The sequence below is a fragment of the Larus michahellis genome, chromosome 1, assembly GCF_964199755.1.
Source record: "Larus michahellis chromosome 1, bLarMic1.1, whole genome shotgun sequence".
Classification (NCBI taxonomy): Eukaryota; Metazoa; Chordata; class Aves; order Charadriiformes; family Laridae; genus Larus; species Larus michahellis.
Window position 1 is genome coordinate 136,169,501 of NC_133896.1, and position 16,116 is coordinate 136,185,616.

General features: G+C 42.6%; 1 protein-coding gene across 3 annotated transcripts in view; it reads right to left on the reverse strand.

The window, feature by feature from the left end:
* The window catches only part of MBTPS2 (membrane bound transcription factor peptidase, site 2), a 32,221-nt gene extending 25,706 nt beyond the window's left edge, over nt 1-6,515 (reverse strand). For all 3 annotated transcript variants that reach the window (XR_012589611.1, XM_074604945.1, XM_074604954.1), the window contains exons 1-2: nt 6,299-6,515; nt 610-758 (exon numbers count right to left, since the gene is read on the reverse strand). Coding sequence is in view for 2 of the 3 variants with exons in the window: in XM_074604945.1 (XP_074461046.1) it covers nt 610-758; nt 6,299-6,373 (224 nt within the window). In the remaining variant the exon portion in view is untranslated. The remainder of the gene's footprint in view (nt 1-609; nt 759-6,298) is intronic.
* Nucleotides 6,516-16,116: the final 9,601 nt, after the last annotated feature.

Consider the following 16,116-nt stretch of genomic DNA (forward strand, 5'->3'; position numbering starts at 1 on the left):
GGCAACGGAGCAATAATTTTCTAAACCAGTCCAGGAGCACCCATACAAACCATCCTGCTTATTTACCCAATCTGTAATTTACTGTGCAATCTTAGCAGGGAGAGGTGCCAGCAGATAAAAGACAGAAGGTGAGCAATGAACTTCTAAGCATGTATAAGTGCTGAATGTCTGGGCAATGACTGACAACAGGGACACAACTGTCTTTGAATACTTTGTAAACTCTAGGGATCAGGAGAGGGCTCAGTGTACAGTGACGGACAGCTCTAGGATACGAGAAGCTGCTTTCAGACCTACTTCTGTATGCAGTATTACACGTAAGCTGTACTCTAAAGTTTAAACTATGTACAGTTCAAACCATAGGAAAAAATACAGATTTCTAGTTTTATAGCATCTCAATATGCAACCTATATTACAGCTATGTATTTTTTAGTAGAGGAGGAAGACTTATACTGGCACAGAACAATTATCACAACCACGCTAGTTTGGTGTTATCATTAGCCCAGTGAAATAACCACATCTATCTAATGCACTTTTAAGGCTGAAAGGCACAGATGTGGTTAAGTTGTTGACTTTGTATTTGACAGAAAAGGAAAAGTCCTGAATTGATACCATAAATACAGAAATCTGGGTTTCCATCTCCCCCAGTTGTAGAACTGGCGGTTGAAGACAGCTGTTTGCCATCGTATGTGAAAAGGAGAGACGCTCAAGCTGTATGTCAGCAGCCAGTCTTCATAAGATGCCTTCAAAGAGTTGGATGACTGCAAAACAATGGAAAATTAGTTTAACAAAAAACTTCTGGGAAGATTCTGCAGTAAATGTAAGATACGGATCAGTACTCTGGATACCCTTTTGTAAGGGTAAAAATAAGGTCTACTTTTCAAACACAGAGACTATGCCTAAAGAGACTCTGAAATATTTGATCATGCTAACAAAAAGCCAGAAGGAATTTAAAATTATAAACCCGTATTACAACAGGGACTTCACTATGATAATTCCCCAGCATTTCAAGATACTGACAGAATGCCTTCCTAGTGGTTCCAAAGATTTTCTTTTATGGGAAATGTGACCTATAAACTATATGATTAATACTTATCTGCAGTATTATCTGATACAATAGACCAATAGATGTAGTTTTGCAATTGCTGCTATATATTATACGGTGCTTGTCTTCTCAATAGGCTTTACTCAGCCTGCTTGATGAAAGCTAGTATCAGAAACCCAACTGAAGGAATGCTTTCCTTGGAGGTGAAAGAGGAACCCCACAGCTCAGGAAAAGCACACCAGAGCTTTGAGCCTTCTGACTTCGGGCAGTTCCCAAGGCAGGAGTGTCTCTGACATAATCTAGACAAGTCTTCAGAGATGTCTGACCTGCAGCATTGCTCCCGGGTTTCCCTATGAGCAGCAGCACATACTGAAGACATCGGGAATGCGTTGTTCACAACAGGCTCCATTCTCTCTCCCCACAAGAGGAGCTTCACAAGTTTCTGGCTGTCGTCCGTGGTTCTTTAAACAAATTTAGAACTTGCCAAGTTCCTTGCATTCCTCCTGTCCTGCCGCAGTGGTGGTGGGGATGACAATCTCATCTTGCACAACTATGTTCATAGCTTTTCTCATTTTGTTGAATTAATTAGAATTTGAACACTAAAAATTTATTTCAAGTAACAATTTTCCTCAGACACGAGACCCATTTATTCAGGTCATCATTCATTTATCACCTATTTCACCAATCACATCCTGGGCTGCATCAGGAGAAGCATGGCCAGCAGGTCGAGGGAGGTGATTCTCCCCCTCTACTCCACTCTGGTGAGACCCCACCTGGAGTACTGCATCCAGCTCTGGAGCCCCTACTACAAGAAAGTTATAGACGTGCTGGAACGTATCCACAGAAGGGCCACGAGGATGATGAGAGGGGCTGGAGCACCTCTCCTATGAGGACAGGCTGAGAGAGTTGGGGTCGTTCAGTCTGGAGAAAAGAAGGCTCTGAGGAGACCTTATAGTGGCCTACCAGTATCTTAAGGGAGCCTACAAGAAAGCTGGTGAGGGACTTTTTAGGATGTTGGGTAATGGTAGGACTAGAGGGAATGGAATACAACTAGAGATGGGTTGATTCAGACTGGACGTTAGGAAGAAGTTCTTCACCATGAGGGTGGTAAGACACTGGAACAGGTTGCCCAGAGAGGTGGTGGAAGCCCCGTCCCTGGAAGTGTTCAAGGCCAGGCTGGATGAGGCTCTGAGCAACCTGATCTAGTGGGAGGTGTCCCTGCCCATGGCCGGGGGGTTGGAACTAGGTGATCTTTAAGGTCCCTTCCAACCCTAACAATTCTATGATTCCATTACACCATTTATCCTTTCTGCCTATATATTTCTGTGTCATTTCCTTCTTTGCCCTACTGATTTCAGTCATATTTTTGCTGTCAGCTGAGGTTACCTACTGAAGTTTTCATCATAATGTATTCCCTAGTCAATACCAGGCACTCCCTATGACACCACTAAGTTTAGTGACCACAAGCAGATCAGCATTTGCTAACACAGCATTTGCTAACTTTAACAGAAGAGATCACAAAGATGATTATCCTTTTACAAATTATAATACATAAGCCAAAGAAATGACGAAAAAGACCTCAAATAATCTACCAGATAATTAAGAACAAAAATACACATGACATTAAGTACCTTTGACATGAGAGACTGTCTTCTGGGAATTAAGTAAACACGTCCTATTCATTCACACAGAGTTCAAAAAAACCCCAACCAACCACATATTATCATAATAAAGCTAATTGGATATATTAATTTAGCACTTTAAAAATTTACTCCTTCACATGCAAAAACCACTTTTCCCCTAGAAAAGCCACAAATTCATCCTTTCAAATTCATTCAAACCACATCAAAGCCCCATTTTACTAGCAAGACATAAATAAATACGAAGTTTTCCATGAGAAATATGGGATTACTAACCGTACATTTGTCCAATGTGGAAAAAAAATAAATAAAAGGTACCAAAATTAATTTTCCTTTTGTGCTTTCCTCACAAGTTGGGTAAACAGTATTAATGATCACTAAATGACTGAATTTGCAAAATATGTTAAAAAGCTCTATGCAAAGTTTTGCTCCTTTTGTCCTGAGACCAGTAGATTCACCACATTATAAGGTGCATTCCCACACCCTGGTATGAGGTATGCTGGTATCCTATGTTTCATTTCAACTTTCCTTCACACAGGCCTCGGCTCTGCTTCTTCCAAGTGATCTTTGTTATATTAATTTTGCTATAAAAGCAATACCTTTTTTATTTATGCAAGCCTTCAAAATAATGAACATCTGCTAAATACTCCAGGAGCTCCATAAATATCCGCCGGTAAGCAGGAGTCCTTAACATTCTTCTTTGCTGACAAAATCTGTTCAAGAGCTCTGAACCATTTCAGCTTCCTGACCTTAAAAGCTGAAGGCCAACCTTGACTGAACACGCCTAATGCATCCTTTATTTATGATAGCAGAAGGAGGGACAGCCTTATACCCTTTGCTCATTCCTGATCCTTCAGGCAGAATGAAATGGGATGATTTAGGATGCTGGGGAGCTGGAATTTAGGGGTCTGTCTGAGTGATTCCCTTCTGTAGGATCCAAGCTTCAATGGAAACTTTTGTGCCAGGGGTTCAATGAAGGGTAAAAAGAGGGACTTAAAATTGCAAGTCCCAACTTGATTCAGCATATTTTTAGTTTGCTAACACAAATGTACCTTGTACGGTAAGTCTAGCAATATTATAATATGTGAATCTGTTTGTGTAAAAATGCATTTATACACAAAGTTATGCCTTCTATATTGTAGACTTTCTAAGAGTCGATCTGCCTAACAAAATGTTTAAAATCTGAACAAAACCAGTAAGGGAACAAACTTGAATAAGAGACATTGCACATTGAACAAGTTTACAGAATAAACATCAACTGCCAAGTTACAGCACAGATCCTTCTCTTGCCAAAAATATCATCAGGATCACGCACAGAAAAGTACTTCTGTGTTGTTTTTCACTAACACTCTGTATGTGCTTTCAGTGTAATTAAATTGTACGTGGTTTGAGGTCTAAGCAGGGACTGCCTTTTGCTACAGTTGCTAGTAGCCTCTGGTTCTGAAAGTGGTGGGAGATTTACAGTACCAGCAATAAAACATGCAACCCCGAGTTTCCTAATTATATAAATCTGGTTATCTAAACCCAATTCTATTTTGGCTGTGGTGCTCACAGTGAAACTCATCACTGAGATGTATACAGATGAGATCTACCAGTAAGTTCACTAAAACCTAACAGCTCCCGCATACTTCCCGACGATTAATAACCTTTTTCAACTTTTAATAAAAAGATCAAAGTTCAAATTTAACTCCTGGACTCTCTTCCTTGCTATAGCATTCCAAGCATTCCCCCTTCTTTTTCTACATAAATCAGGCACTACGTTGGCTCCAAACACTGTGGGGTTTCTTTTTTTCTCCTTTGCTGCTGCTAGGCTCTACCAGAGGTTGTAACAAGGACTGGCTGTTCTTACCTACAAAAGTGATTTTAAGGTCTGAAAGAAATCTTCAGAATCTAGGAGATACAAATGCCACAGCATCGTGGTCCACTACCCGAATTCAGCTCCTGCTTCACACTCATTTTTCATCAGATTTTTCATCAGACACAAAATTACTGTAAAAAGAAAATCTGCCTCTCTTAGTGTCTCGCTGCACTCAGGAGCATGTTTTTCTGGTATTCAGACAATCTTCTCATGTGTTTCAAAACAGTGCCACGTTTGCTTCCAAATACCTAATATAGACTTGATGTAATAAAATTTGAAAAATCTTCAGATAATTTACTGTCGTTTTTATTGTCATGATGTGCAGACTAATATTTGGCAATTAATAGCTCTCATCATTTACTGAGCTACATTTGCTCTCCAACGATCAGCAGCAGGGGGAGCCACTTATTTTTCCAAGTTCTCTCATCACCTAAAATTTCTTATATTTCTTCCTATATTTTATAGGAGTGACAGAAGGAACATTTTTCGCTTGGAAATCAGTAGGCCCTATCTGCACTTGGCAGAAACAGATGCAGCTCCTGGACTGTAACATTAACGTCAAACACCAAGAGAATTACACATCAAACCTTTCATTTTATTTTTCCTCATATTTAACTAGCACACATCCTGTTTTGCATACACAGATTAAAATTTCAATCATCTCTCAGAAATCATACTTCTCGAGCTTTAAAAAAAACCAACACTTAATGAAACTTGTGCAATGGTCAAATGCATCCTTAGATACAATGATGTCTATTTGGTGTATTTTCCTTTCAAACCTTCCCCTCCCTCCATCAGGAGGAAGAAGATGAGTCTTACAATGCTCTCTGAAGTTTATTTCTTTAAAAGGGCTATAGAGCTCTGTCTCAACATATTTTTTTTCCAGTAAAACTAAGGACATTCAAAAGAAAAAAAAAGTGCATTAGTTATGTTTTTATATGCAGTAACTTTAGAAAAATCATCACTCTAAAAGACATATTCTACAAGCAAACTTACAAATTAAGGGGGCATTTTTGTGTGTGTGGTTGTTTTTGTTTGTTTGTTTTTTAAGATAACTCTTTAAGCTCCAGAAAGCACATTACAGTGCCAAAGCAGATTAAAAAGCTGGCTTCCTCTACAGTTTCACATCAGTTTTGGTCCTTTAACACCCACCCTAAATCGCAGCAGCCGGCTGGGCGGCGTTTCCAACCCCAGCGACAGGCGGAAGCAAAACACCCCGTCCCCGGACGCCGCCGCTGCTGAGGCATCTGGCGGGGCTGCAGGGCCCAGCGTTGCGGAGGGGGAGGCTTGCCCGCGGGGAAAAGGAGCGGCGGGGCGGGCGGTGGCGGCCCGTGGCCTCCTCCTCCTCCTCCCCCCGCTCTCGGGCCGACCGGCCCCGGCACCTGCCGAACCGCGGGGGCGAACGGCCGCGGGGGCGAACGGCCGCGCCGCCGCGCGCCTCCAACGGCCCAAGCCTCGCGCCGGCCGTTAAGATTTGAAGAGGGGAGAGGCCGAGCGCCGCCAGCTTGGGGCCTATAGGCCCGGGCCGGGGAGCGGCACCTCCCCCAGCCTGCGACGGGGTGGGGGGGGAAAGGGGGTTCGCGGCCAGTGTTGCGGAGGGTGGGCGAGGCGGGGAGGCCGCTCGCCGACGGCGACTCCAGACGCCGCCCGCGGGAAGAGGATGGGGATAGGGCTGCCGGCGCCCTCCTCCCGGCGGGGTGCGAGGGGGTGATGCGGGGCCCGGGGCTCCCCGTTGGGCTCTGCCTCCGCAGCCCTCACCTTGAGCAGCGTATCCGCCAGGTAGATGGCGCACCAGCCCCCTAGCACGGACACCACCACCGCGATTGGAATCATCGCTGCGGCCGAGGCGGCGGCGGCGGCGGCAGTTCATGCGGAGAAGCCCCCGGAACTAAACCTGCCCCGGAACCTTTCTCCATCAGCGATACCGCTCGGTCGGACGCTTCCGGGCACCGCGTCGAGCGAGGGCAGGTGCCGTAGTAACGCTACGGCGCAGTGGAAGGGCGTGGCGTGGCTGCGCGTGCGCAGTGAGGCAGACTGTGCTGGCGCAGCGGCGGGGGTCGATAGGCCAGGCCGGGGGTTCCCGGCTGGGTCCCTTCGCGTTACTTCTGCTAAATTTGCGTCAGCTATTTATGTGTCCGTAGGTCGCGAAGGGTTGTAAGGATGTCCACGTGCCGTCTTTTTGTGTCACTTGTTGAATGACAGAGGCAGTCGTAGGCGAGCACCCACCCCCCCACACCTCCCCGTCCGGGTCACGGGCCGCTCCCCGTCAGCCCCCGGCGGTAGCCGTGCGGCTGCGGGCGGAAGGCCTGGAGGCCTCTGCTGAGGCTGCACTGACAATGGTTGAGGAAAGCACGCCGGAGAATAAAACTCGTTTGCAGTGGTGGGATTAGAGGGGATTTTGGAAGCGCTTCAGGGATGAGGGTGTAACAGGATTCCCTTTAACTACTAATGTTCTAACAGAAATTTCACATTGACTTCATGACAACAAAATCATTTCATGAGGCTCCTTCTAAGAGGAGCTTTCAGGCAAGTGCTTTCCAGGCCACTGTGGTTGCTTCCAGTCCGCTGTCATCCTAACTCTCTGAATTCATGCCTCTCTTGATCTTTCCCGGTCTTCTTGGGCGTGTTTTTCACTCGTTACTAGAAGTGGGACATGCCATGATGTCACCAACCTTAAGAGTTCATTTCTCAGGGCCTTTCCTAGTTTAAAAACTTTCACTCAGAGTTTGAATACTGAAAGCAAGCAAGTACAAGATTTGGCACAGGTTAAGGGAAAGTATTTATTTGCCCACACAAACTATGCAAACTGAACTGCCCCTCCCCTCCCTTCCGTTCCCCCTGTGCAAAAAGAGGCACTCTCATGTCCTCAGTTTTCTCATTATTTCTAAAGATTTTTCAGGAATCGAGGCAGCAGCAGTGGGAGAGCCCTCTACAGTTTGAATCGAGGCAGCAGCAGTGGGAGAGCTCTCTGTGGTTTCCAGTCCACCTTTTCCTGCATGCTCTAGATAAACTTTCCTTGGCCTTGGTTTGTGAGAAATACTCAGAAGGACATCTTTCTTCTGAAAATTCTTATTCCATCCATCCTTCAGCTCTGATGAATTAGTCTGTGGGTTTGCGGACTATTCTGTGGAAGAGCTGGGACTGCTATTAGGACAAGAGTTCATAAAACCAACCTATCTTTTCCAGAAAGCTTTGCAGAAATTGTGTTTTTAAAGAAATATACCAGTGTCTGTCCTTTGAATCAAAAAAATATGTAATCTGATGCATCTAGACTTACATCTAGCCCTCCCTTTGCTAGAATGTAAGTGTTTTTAATGCTTTTTTCAGTCACATTTTCAGATTTTCCCACCCTTTCTTGGTTCCGTATATGCTGCTTCCTTCTGTCCTTCCCAGAACGGATGCTCCAAGCTTTCCTTGTGATACCAGCAGGAAGAATGTCTTAGGTCTGAACTCCTTGTCTCTATGCAGCTCCTTTTCTTTTCACTGGTAATGTGGCATTGCTGAGGGGAAGTAGGAATAAGGGGCTGTACCCTAGGAAATGGTTAGGTTAGCAAGCAAGTAAGGGGAGACAGCCCTGGCCAAAGTCTCATTGTTGACTATTTTGACCATGGGAGGCAGAAGGGAAAGTGAGAACTGGTAATACATACATGTTTTCACTGGTTCTCTGGTGAATTTCTTTGTCTTTCATCTCAACTCAGGGATGGTTTTCCCCCAAGTTTAGATTTTCCATCATCCTTAAACCCCTACCTTTCGGTGGGAGCCGTTTACGTTAACCAAAGCCTTAGGAGAAATTTGGAAAGAATTTCATTCCAACAAAGAGGCAGAAGAATTACAGGAAATTAATCCATCCCTGCATGCAATCAAATTTGAGTTTCTGCACTGACATAGACAACTTTGAGATGTCCCCAGCATCTAAAAGAAATCATAAAGAGAGTCCCAGAATAATCAGATCTGACTATGGCTTTTCTGCAGTTATTTGCAAACTACCATGTTGAATTGCAAATCATTGGGAAATGATGCAAATATGGTTAATTCTACACCTTATCGATGAAAAACTCAAGTTGTTCCATAGACCAACATGCATTTAATGAAAATATACAAAATTTATTCTAATGATGGCCTTTGGAAGCAATGAAGGGGAATCATATTTAAATAGTTAAGAACATGAGTACTTTTACTAGTAGCATAGCCTCACTGAGATCAAGCATAGTAAAATGTGTGTATTTAAATGATCCAATTGATAAACAGCTTTTGTAACATTATTGTATTTTTCTTCTATGTTCACTTAGTATACTGTATAAAGTACAGACCTGAATTTTATTGAGTTGGCATAGAAATTGGCAGTGCAAATAAAAAGGAATGCAACTAAAATACACAGTCTGTATTTTATTCCTACAAAGTTTAAAACAAGCAAACAAACAAAAATGAGAATTTTGTAGAATGCAGAAGGTAGATATTCTGAGTGAACTGCCAGGCCCACTGTTCTTACTTGCGTAACGAGTGGGTATTTTGCCCCTGACAGAAAGGCAAAGTTGATCCTTGTTCTCATACCATGAAACTGTTGCAGGCTGTGAAGTGTTTCAAGGAGAGATCACATTTTGCATTTTGAAAGTTAAGATATTCAAGATTAAAGATTCACACTTTAAAATGGCTCAGAAGGTAATACAGATGTTGATATACTTTTTATCACTGCTTATTTTTCCTTACAGCCACATATTAAGCTAAAGTAGTGACTAAAGCAAAATGCCATGCAGTAATCAGGTTAGTGCACAGTATCAGTACATTATTAGAAAGCAGTGTACCTATCAGAGTTTTAGCAGTCACAGCTGAGATGTGCATAGTGGGAGGGCATGCACGGGCCTCCAAAGGGCAAGTATCAAAGACTGATTAGAAAAAGATATGTATCAGTCATCACGCAAAGAGTATCTAAGTCCATGCAAAAACTTTAAACAGAAAAATAATAATCTCATAAGCATAATACCTATTAAATGTAATTTGGGAAGTAGATACCAAACAGAATGTGTTAATACTACATTAATTAAGATGTTATCAAACTCAGTTAGCGGCTTAATATCATAGGCATCTTTTTGTAGACATAGTAAATATATTTATCTAAAAATTAATTATGCACATCTAATAATTAATCTCTTCAACTTTGATCTATTATTGAAGTAGATAAGTGATTATTCAGACATTACCATGGAAGACACATTGCAAAATAAAAGTAAAACCAGTCTTAACAACAATTACAAAACCTCTGATGTTAGAGGGGTTTGCAGGTCTTCAGGGAAATTGCACCTGCTCACAGTTCATTGCAGGCTCAGACCTAAAGCCAGCTAAGATGTGGATTTTAGCATGGAAAGGATTGTAAATGTTGCCATTTTGAAGACAATACAATCAGAACGTGACTTGGTTGGAAAAGTGTTTGGGCCTTGAGGAGAGCTAGTAGATATGTTCTGAGTAGTATTCATTGGTTGGGCATTGAGGTCAGCTAAACAGAAGAAAGGAAGGCTGGAATAAAACGTGATTCTGGAAACTTTTATGTTGCAGTGTAACTTGAAATGAAGGGGTGCTTTCATGGAGTATGGGATTGTTTGCAGAAGGAGTCCCTAAGTCTAGCTGAGAATTTCAAGTACAGACAAGAATCATAGAATCATTTAGGTTGGAAAAGACCTTTAAGGTCATTAAGTCCTAACACTGCCAGGTCCACCACTAAACCACATCCCTAAGCACCACGCCTACACATCTTCTAAATACCTTCAGGGATGGTGACTCAACCACTTCCCTAGGCAGCCTGTTCCAATGCTTGACCACCCTTTCGGTGAAGAAATTTTTCCTAATATCCAATGTAAACCTCTCTTGGCACAACTTTAGGCCATTTCCTCTTGTCCTATCATCTGTTACGTGGGAGAAGAGACCAACCCCCAGCTCACTACAACCTCCCCTCAGATGTCTGTAGAGAGTGATAAGGTCTCCCCCCAGCCTCTTTTCTCCAGGCTAAACAACTCCAGTTCACAGAGTCATAGAACCTATTCCAATTGGGTTGGAAGGAACCTTTAAAGGCCACGTAGTCCAAACCTATGCAAGGAGCAGGGACATCTTCAACTAGATCAGGCTGCTCAGAGCCCTGTCCAACCTGACCTTGAATGTTTCCAGGGTTGGGGCATCTACCACCTCGCTGGGCAACCTATGACAGTGTTTCACCACCCTTACTGTAAAAAAATTCTTCCTTATCTCTAGTCTAAATCTACCCTCTTTTAGTTTAAAACCATTGCCCCTTGTCCTATCGCAACAGGCCCTGCTAAAAAGTCTGTCCCCACCTTTCTTATAAGCCTCCTTAGAGTACTGAAAGCCCGCAATAAGATCTCCCCGCAGTCTTCTCTTCTCCAGGCTGAATAACCCCAACTAACTCAGCCTGTCCTCATAGGAGAGGTGTTCCATCCCTTTGGTCATTTTTGTGGTCTCCTCTGGGCCTGCTCCAACATGACCATGTCTTTCCTGTGTTGTGCTGAGGGCTCCAGAGGTGGATGCAGTACTCCAGGTGGGGTGTTACAAGAGTGTAGAGGGGCAGAATCACCTCCCTCGACCTGCTGGCCACACTTCTTCTGATGCAGCCCAAGATATGGTTGGTCTTCTGGACAGCAAGCACACATTGCTGGCTAATGGCCACCTTTTCATCCACCAGTACCCCCAAGTCCTCAGCAGGGCAACTCTCAATCCCTTCATCCCCCAGCCTGTATTGATACCAGGGGTTTGCCTCAACCCAGGCGCAGGACCCTGCACTTGGCCTTGTTGAGGTTCACATGGGCCCACTTCTTGAGCTTGTCCAGATCCCTCTGGATGCATCCCGTCCCTTAAGCCACTCAGTTTGGTGTCATCTGCAAACTTTCTGAGGGTGCACTCGATCCCACTGTCTATGCCATTGATGATGTTAAACAGTACTGGTCCCCATATGGACCCCTGAAGGACACTGCTTGTCGTTGATCTCCATCTGGACATTGAGCCATTGACCACTACCCTTTGGGTGAGACCATCCAACCAATTCCTCAGCCACCAAACAGTCCACTGTTCACATCCATCTCTCTCCAGTTTAGAGAGCAGGATGTTGTGGGGGACTCTGTCAAAGGCCTTACAGAAGTCCAGAGACGTGACAACTGTAGCTCTTCCCTTGTTGACTGATGTAGTCACTCCATCATATAAGGCCACTAGGTTGGTCAGGCAGGACTTGCCCTTGGTGAAGCCATGCAGGCTGTCTTGAATCACGTCCCTGTCCTCCATGTGCTTTAGCATATCTCCTAGAGGATCTGTTCCATGATCTTTCCAGTCACAGAGGTGAGTTCCCTCAGCCACTCCTCATATGACTTGTTCTCTAGGCCCTTCACAGGCTTTGTTGCCCTTCTTTGGTCACAGTCCAGCTCCTCAATGTCTGTCTTCTAGCGAGGGCCCCAAAACTGAACACAGTATTCAAGGTGCGGCCTCACCAGTGCTGAGCACAGGGGGACAATCACTTCCCTAGTCCTGCTGGCCACGCTATCCCTGATACACTCCAGGGTGCTATTGGCCTTCTTGGCCACCTGGGCACACTGATGGCTCATATTCGCACCTCCAGGTCCTTTTCTGCCAGGCAGGTCTCCGGCCACACTTCCCCAAGCCTGTAGTGCTGCATGAGGTTGTTGTTGTGACCCAAGTGTAGGACCCGGCACTCAGCCTTGTTTAATCTCATACAAGGATGCATGAAAGAAGAAATAGATGGTCCATTAAGCACTTATGCTGGTTAGGAGATTAGCTCTGGAGGGAATAAAAAGATCAGAGTAAAGAAGAAATCTGAGACAGAAGAAGTGAGATACAGAGAGTGGCACGCTACAGACATGTATATAGCATTGGTTGTACATGTTTGAAGGACAAATATGTTTTCATTTACCTTACTGATATTATGTAAAAATCTTAGTATATGCGAGAAATTCAGGTAATGGCGACAAGTGATTGTGTGTGGTCTTTTAAACTGAGACCCAAACAAGAAAAAAAAAAACTTTGATCCTTGGCTGTGCCTAGAAAAGAAAAAAGCAGAATATTATGCAATTTTCTTGATAGGTTTTTATGTTCCAATTACAGTACAAAACAGTCTTGATTTATTTTAATAGAAATGAGGTCAAAGTATTTAGTTAAGGTTCAGGGTTTGTTTGTGGTATTTAACCTGGTTACCAAAAATACATGATGGAAAGGTGGGATTTTGACTCTTAAAAGAAATGAGATTTGTTCTTAAGTCACTGTTCATATGAACAATGTAAGTAAAGGAAAAACACAAATGTTCATAGAAACATGCCTTTACTGGGTTAATCTGCTGTGAAGAGTAGTTGTACATGCTTTTCCACCATTTATTAATTTCTAGTGCTTATATATAACAAAAAAAATTACACGTTTTTCTTATTTCCTACCAATTTTCAGCATTTACCCATATGTTGTAATTCTGTTAGGCACATCACGACTGGAATTACGTCTAAAAGAAGGTCCTCCAAAGCTGTTGCACTCCAAAGAGAAATGGGTGTCAGACTCTAAAGAAAAACAAAGAAAGATGAGAAATTTGAGAGATGTGGCTTGAATATTTTTCTAGAATCCAGTTCTTACAAATATTAGTTTGAGTCTTCAGCTACTCGTTTAGCTGAGAGTCTTGCGTGCTCACATGTTGGCCTTTGCATCCTCTGCAACCATTTAGAAGTTACGCATGAAAAAAAGCATGGAATATCTACTGTAGAGTAGTTATTCAGCATTAGGTCCTATGTTGGGATCCCTTTACAATGTTAAAAGTCTGTCCTTGAAAATCAGTTTACCTGAACTGCAGAAAAAATAGGCTCAGTAAGTGAAGGAGGAGAGCACACAGAGGAAGCTAATGCCAAACAGATATTGTGCCTTTTTTTTTTTTGCTCTAAATTACCTGTGAAATCCCAATGTACACAATCGCCTACATTACTCCAGAATGGAAAATCAATATAGAATAGATTCAGTCTAACAGGTATTGTTTCGTGCTCACTGTAACCTGAATAAATGCACGTGATAGTGTTAGACCTATCTAGTTTGAACCCCAAAACCTGTAGGGCAGCCTTGAACCCTCGGGAAAGAAGTGCACTTTGCTTAAGTCAAAGTGAGACAACACGTTAGCAGACTGTTAAAGCCTTTAGCCCTTCTATTCACCTATGCACATAAGGTATTTAGCTGTTCTGAATAATAGGAATGTCTCGCACAGGACGAATTGATGAGTATAACCATCCACCTGGACTGTACAGGTGGTTGAAGTAGCTCCTGAATTGTTTCATCTTACAGCTTAGCACTCAGTTAAACCATCACTGATTCTTTTTCTGCCTCAAGGACCAGGCTGTAAGGAGCTGCTTCATGATCACATAGCCCTCCACACAGTTGATAAACTGTAATCTTGACCAGTGTCCCAGTACTACAAATCCCCTCTGTCCCTTGTCAGTCTGAGGACCTGTGACCTACCCATGACAAAACAGTGGTTTTGCCTTACAGAGATCAGGTTATGTTAGGAACCTGATCTAAGAACTTCTCCTTTATTCCTAATAAAAATAAATAATCAGTTTGAGAGTTGGCTGCAATAAAGCTGTGAACATCTTCGTGGATACCCTAGTCAGAGTATAAAGATTATGTCCTAGCACCTCGCCGATAGTTGGTGGCCACAGGAAACACAGAACAGCTTGTAGTTCTCAAAAGTCATTTCCAGGACAGAAGATTTTGAAGCACCACTTTTAGCTCCAGATTTTGGGAACTGAACTGTACTTCAAAGGGCTACCCCCTGTGTTGCACAGCCTGACATGACTGCATGAAGCAGCTTAATATGTATAGGGTTTTTTTTCAGGTTTGTTATTGTCCTTAGATAGAAGATATTGCCAGTCCACAGCCCTGCTTCATATGGGTATAAAGTAAGATGTGAAGATTTTTAAAACTACTTTGTATAATTTCCTACAGTAAACTGTTTATACTGTTTTTAACATTTAACATTTTTAACATTTTAACATCATAAGATTTGATACTGCATTGGGAAACATCATTTAGAAATTAGCAGCTGGAGGACTTTACTGGTCTTCCTGTGCCAACACTGATTTCTTTTGGCAATTTCTCTCTGAACAGGTACAATATTTGCATGGCAGGAGACCACAGATGATTGAAAAATGTTCCTATAGCAGATCTGATTCAATAAAAGTAAGGTTTGGTATAGATCATGTTGGACTACTTGATAGATAGGTATGACTAGTGGATTTATTCATATCTTCACCATGGAACGCATTCATTCTTAATTGTCTTATTTTTCAGAACGTTGGAGGTATGAGAAGCTGAGGATTTTTTTCCTTGTGACTCATGGGAACTAAGATAAGTGTCCTGATATTGATTCAAACTCTAAAAAACTTCACGCCCACGATTTATCAATCTTCATCTTTTATTTTCTGTTCAGCAGATACAAACCAAAGATAGCAACTGATCAATCATGTATGAGTCAGCAGGTTAGTGCAGTTGTCCTTGAATTTGGTAATTTTTTATCTAAAGACATTCAATTCTTTATAATGTCCTTGATATTCTGCTTCCTCCAGCCCATTGCCTGATCTCCCTTATTCTGGGTCCATCTTTCTACCAGGCAGATTTTTCATGTCTCAACCATGTCTTTATTCCTGCTAATATGCCATTTAGATGAGGAATCATCAGAAATTAGTCTTTGTTCTCTTTGTTAGACTGCAGATGATTGCTCTACTCAAGTCTACTGCATTTGCTCTCACAGCGGATTCATAGCTGTGTGTGAGCTGATTACCTGCATAGCTGCAATTTTGTTTCACGCTTTATTGCAAGAGACAAGTACAAAGCTTTGTGTGGTGCTGAGTCCTCAAGTCCTCTGGTATATCAGTACCTTGTTCTTGTACATTTTTGGGTCAGATGGCTGCAGCGGCAAAATTCCTTACTGTACATCAGGTGAGGTCTTAATCTGACCGTTGAAGACAAGAGCTAACAGAGTTCCACAAATGTAATCAACTGACGGGGATGGCCTTCATCAAAAGAAGTCTGTTATGGGATTGAAAAAGAGACTAGATGTCTGTTCAGATTATCCTGATTTGTGAAAATTATTAGGCTTTCTGTTCACAATTTCACCAATGATTCAGTCAGTTCCTATTTTGTCAAACTTATTTCTCCAGAACAAAATCCGATGGTGCAATGTCATGTTTTTTGTTTCTTTTCCAAATGATGCTGAATCACTATAGCAGACAGGATGTTTACAAAATCAGCATGTCATTTAAAATTCATATTCCCTTCAAAATCTGCCAGTACCCTTGCTCTTTCTTACGGTACGAGCTTTGCCAGGTACAGTGGCTAAAATTTCCCAGGAGAAAAGTGGAAACAAATTCGTTGCTTGTATGTCATCATCACATTTCAGTTACTCAAAAGCTTTTGGTAAGTAAAAATTTTACAGAATAAAAAGCAACAGAGAATATGGCTTTTGGGTAACTCAGTGGTCAGAGCTAACTTGTGTGCATTATATTCGTCATGCAGTTTTTAGAACTTAATACAAATTCTTAGAT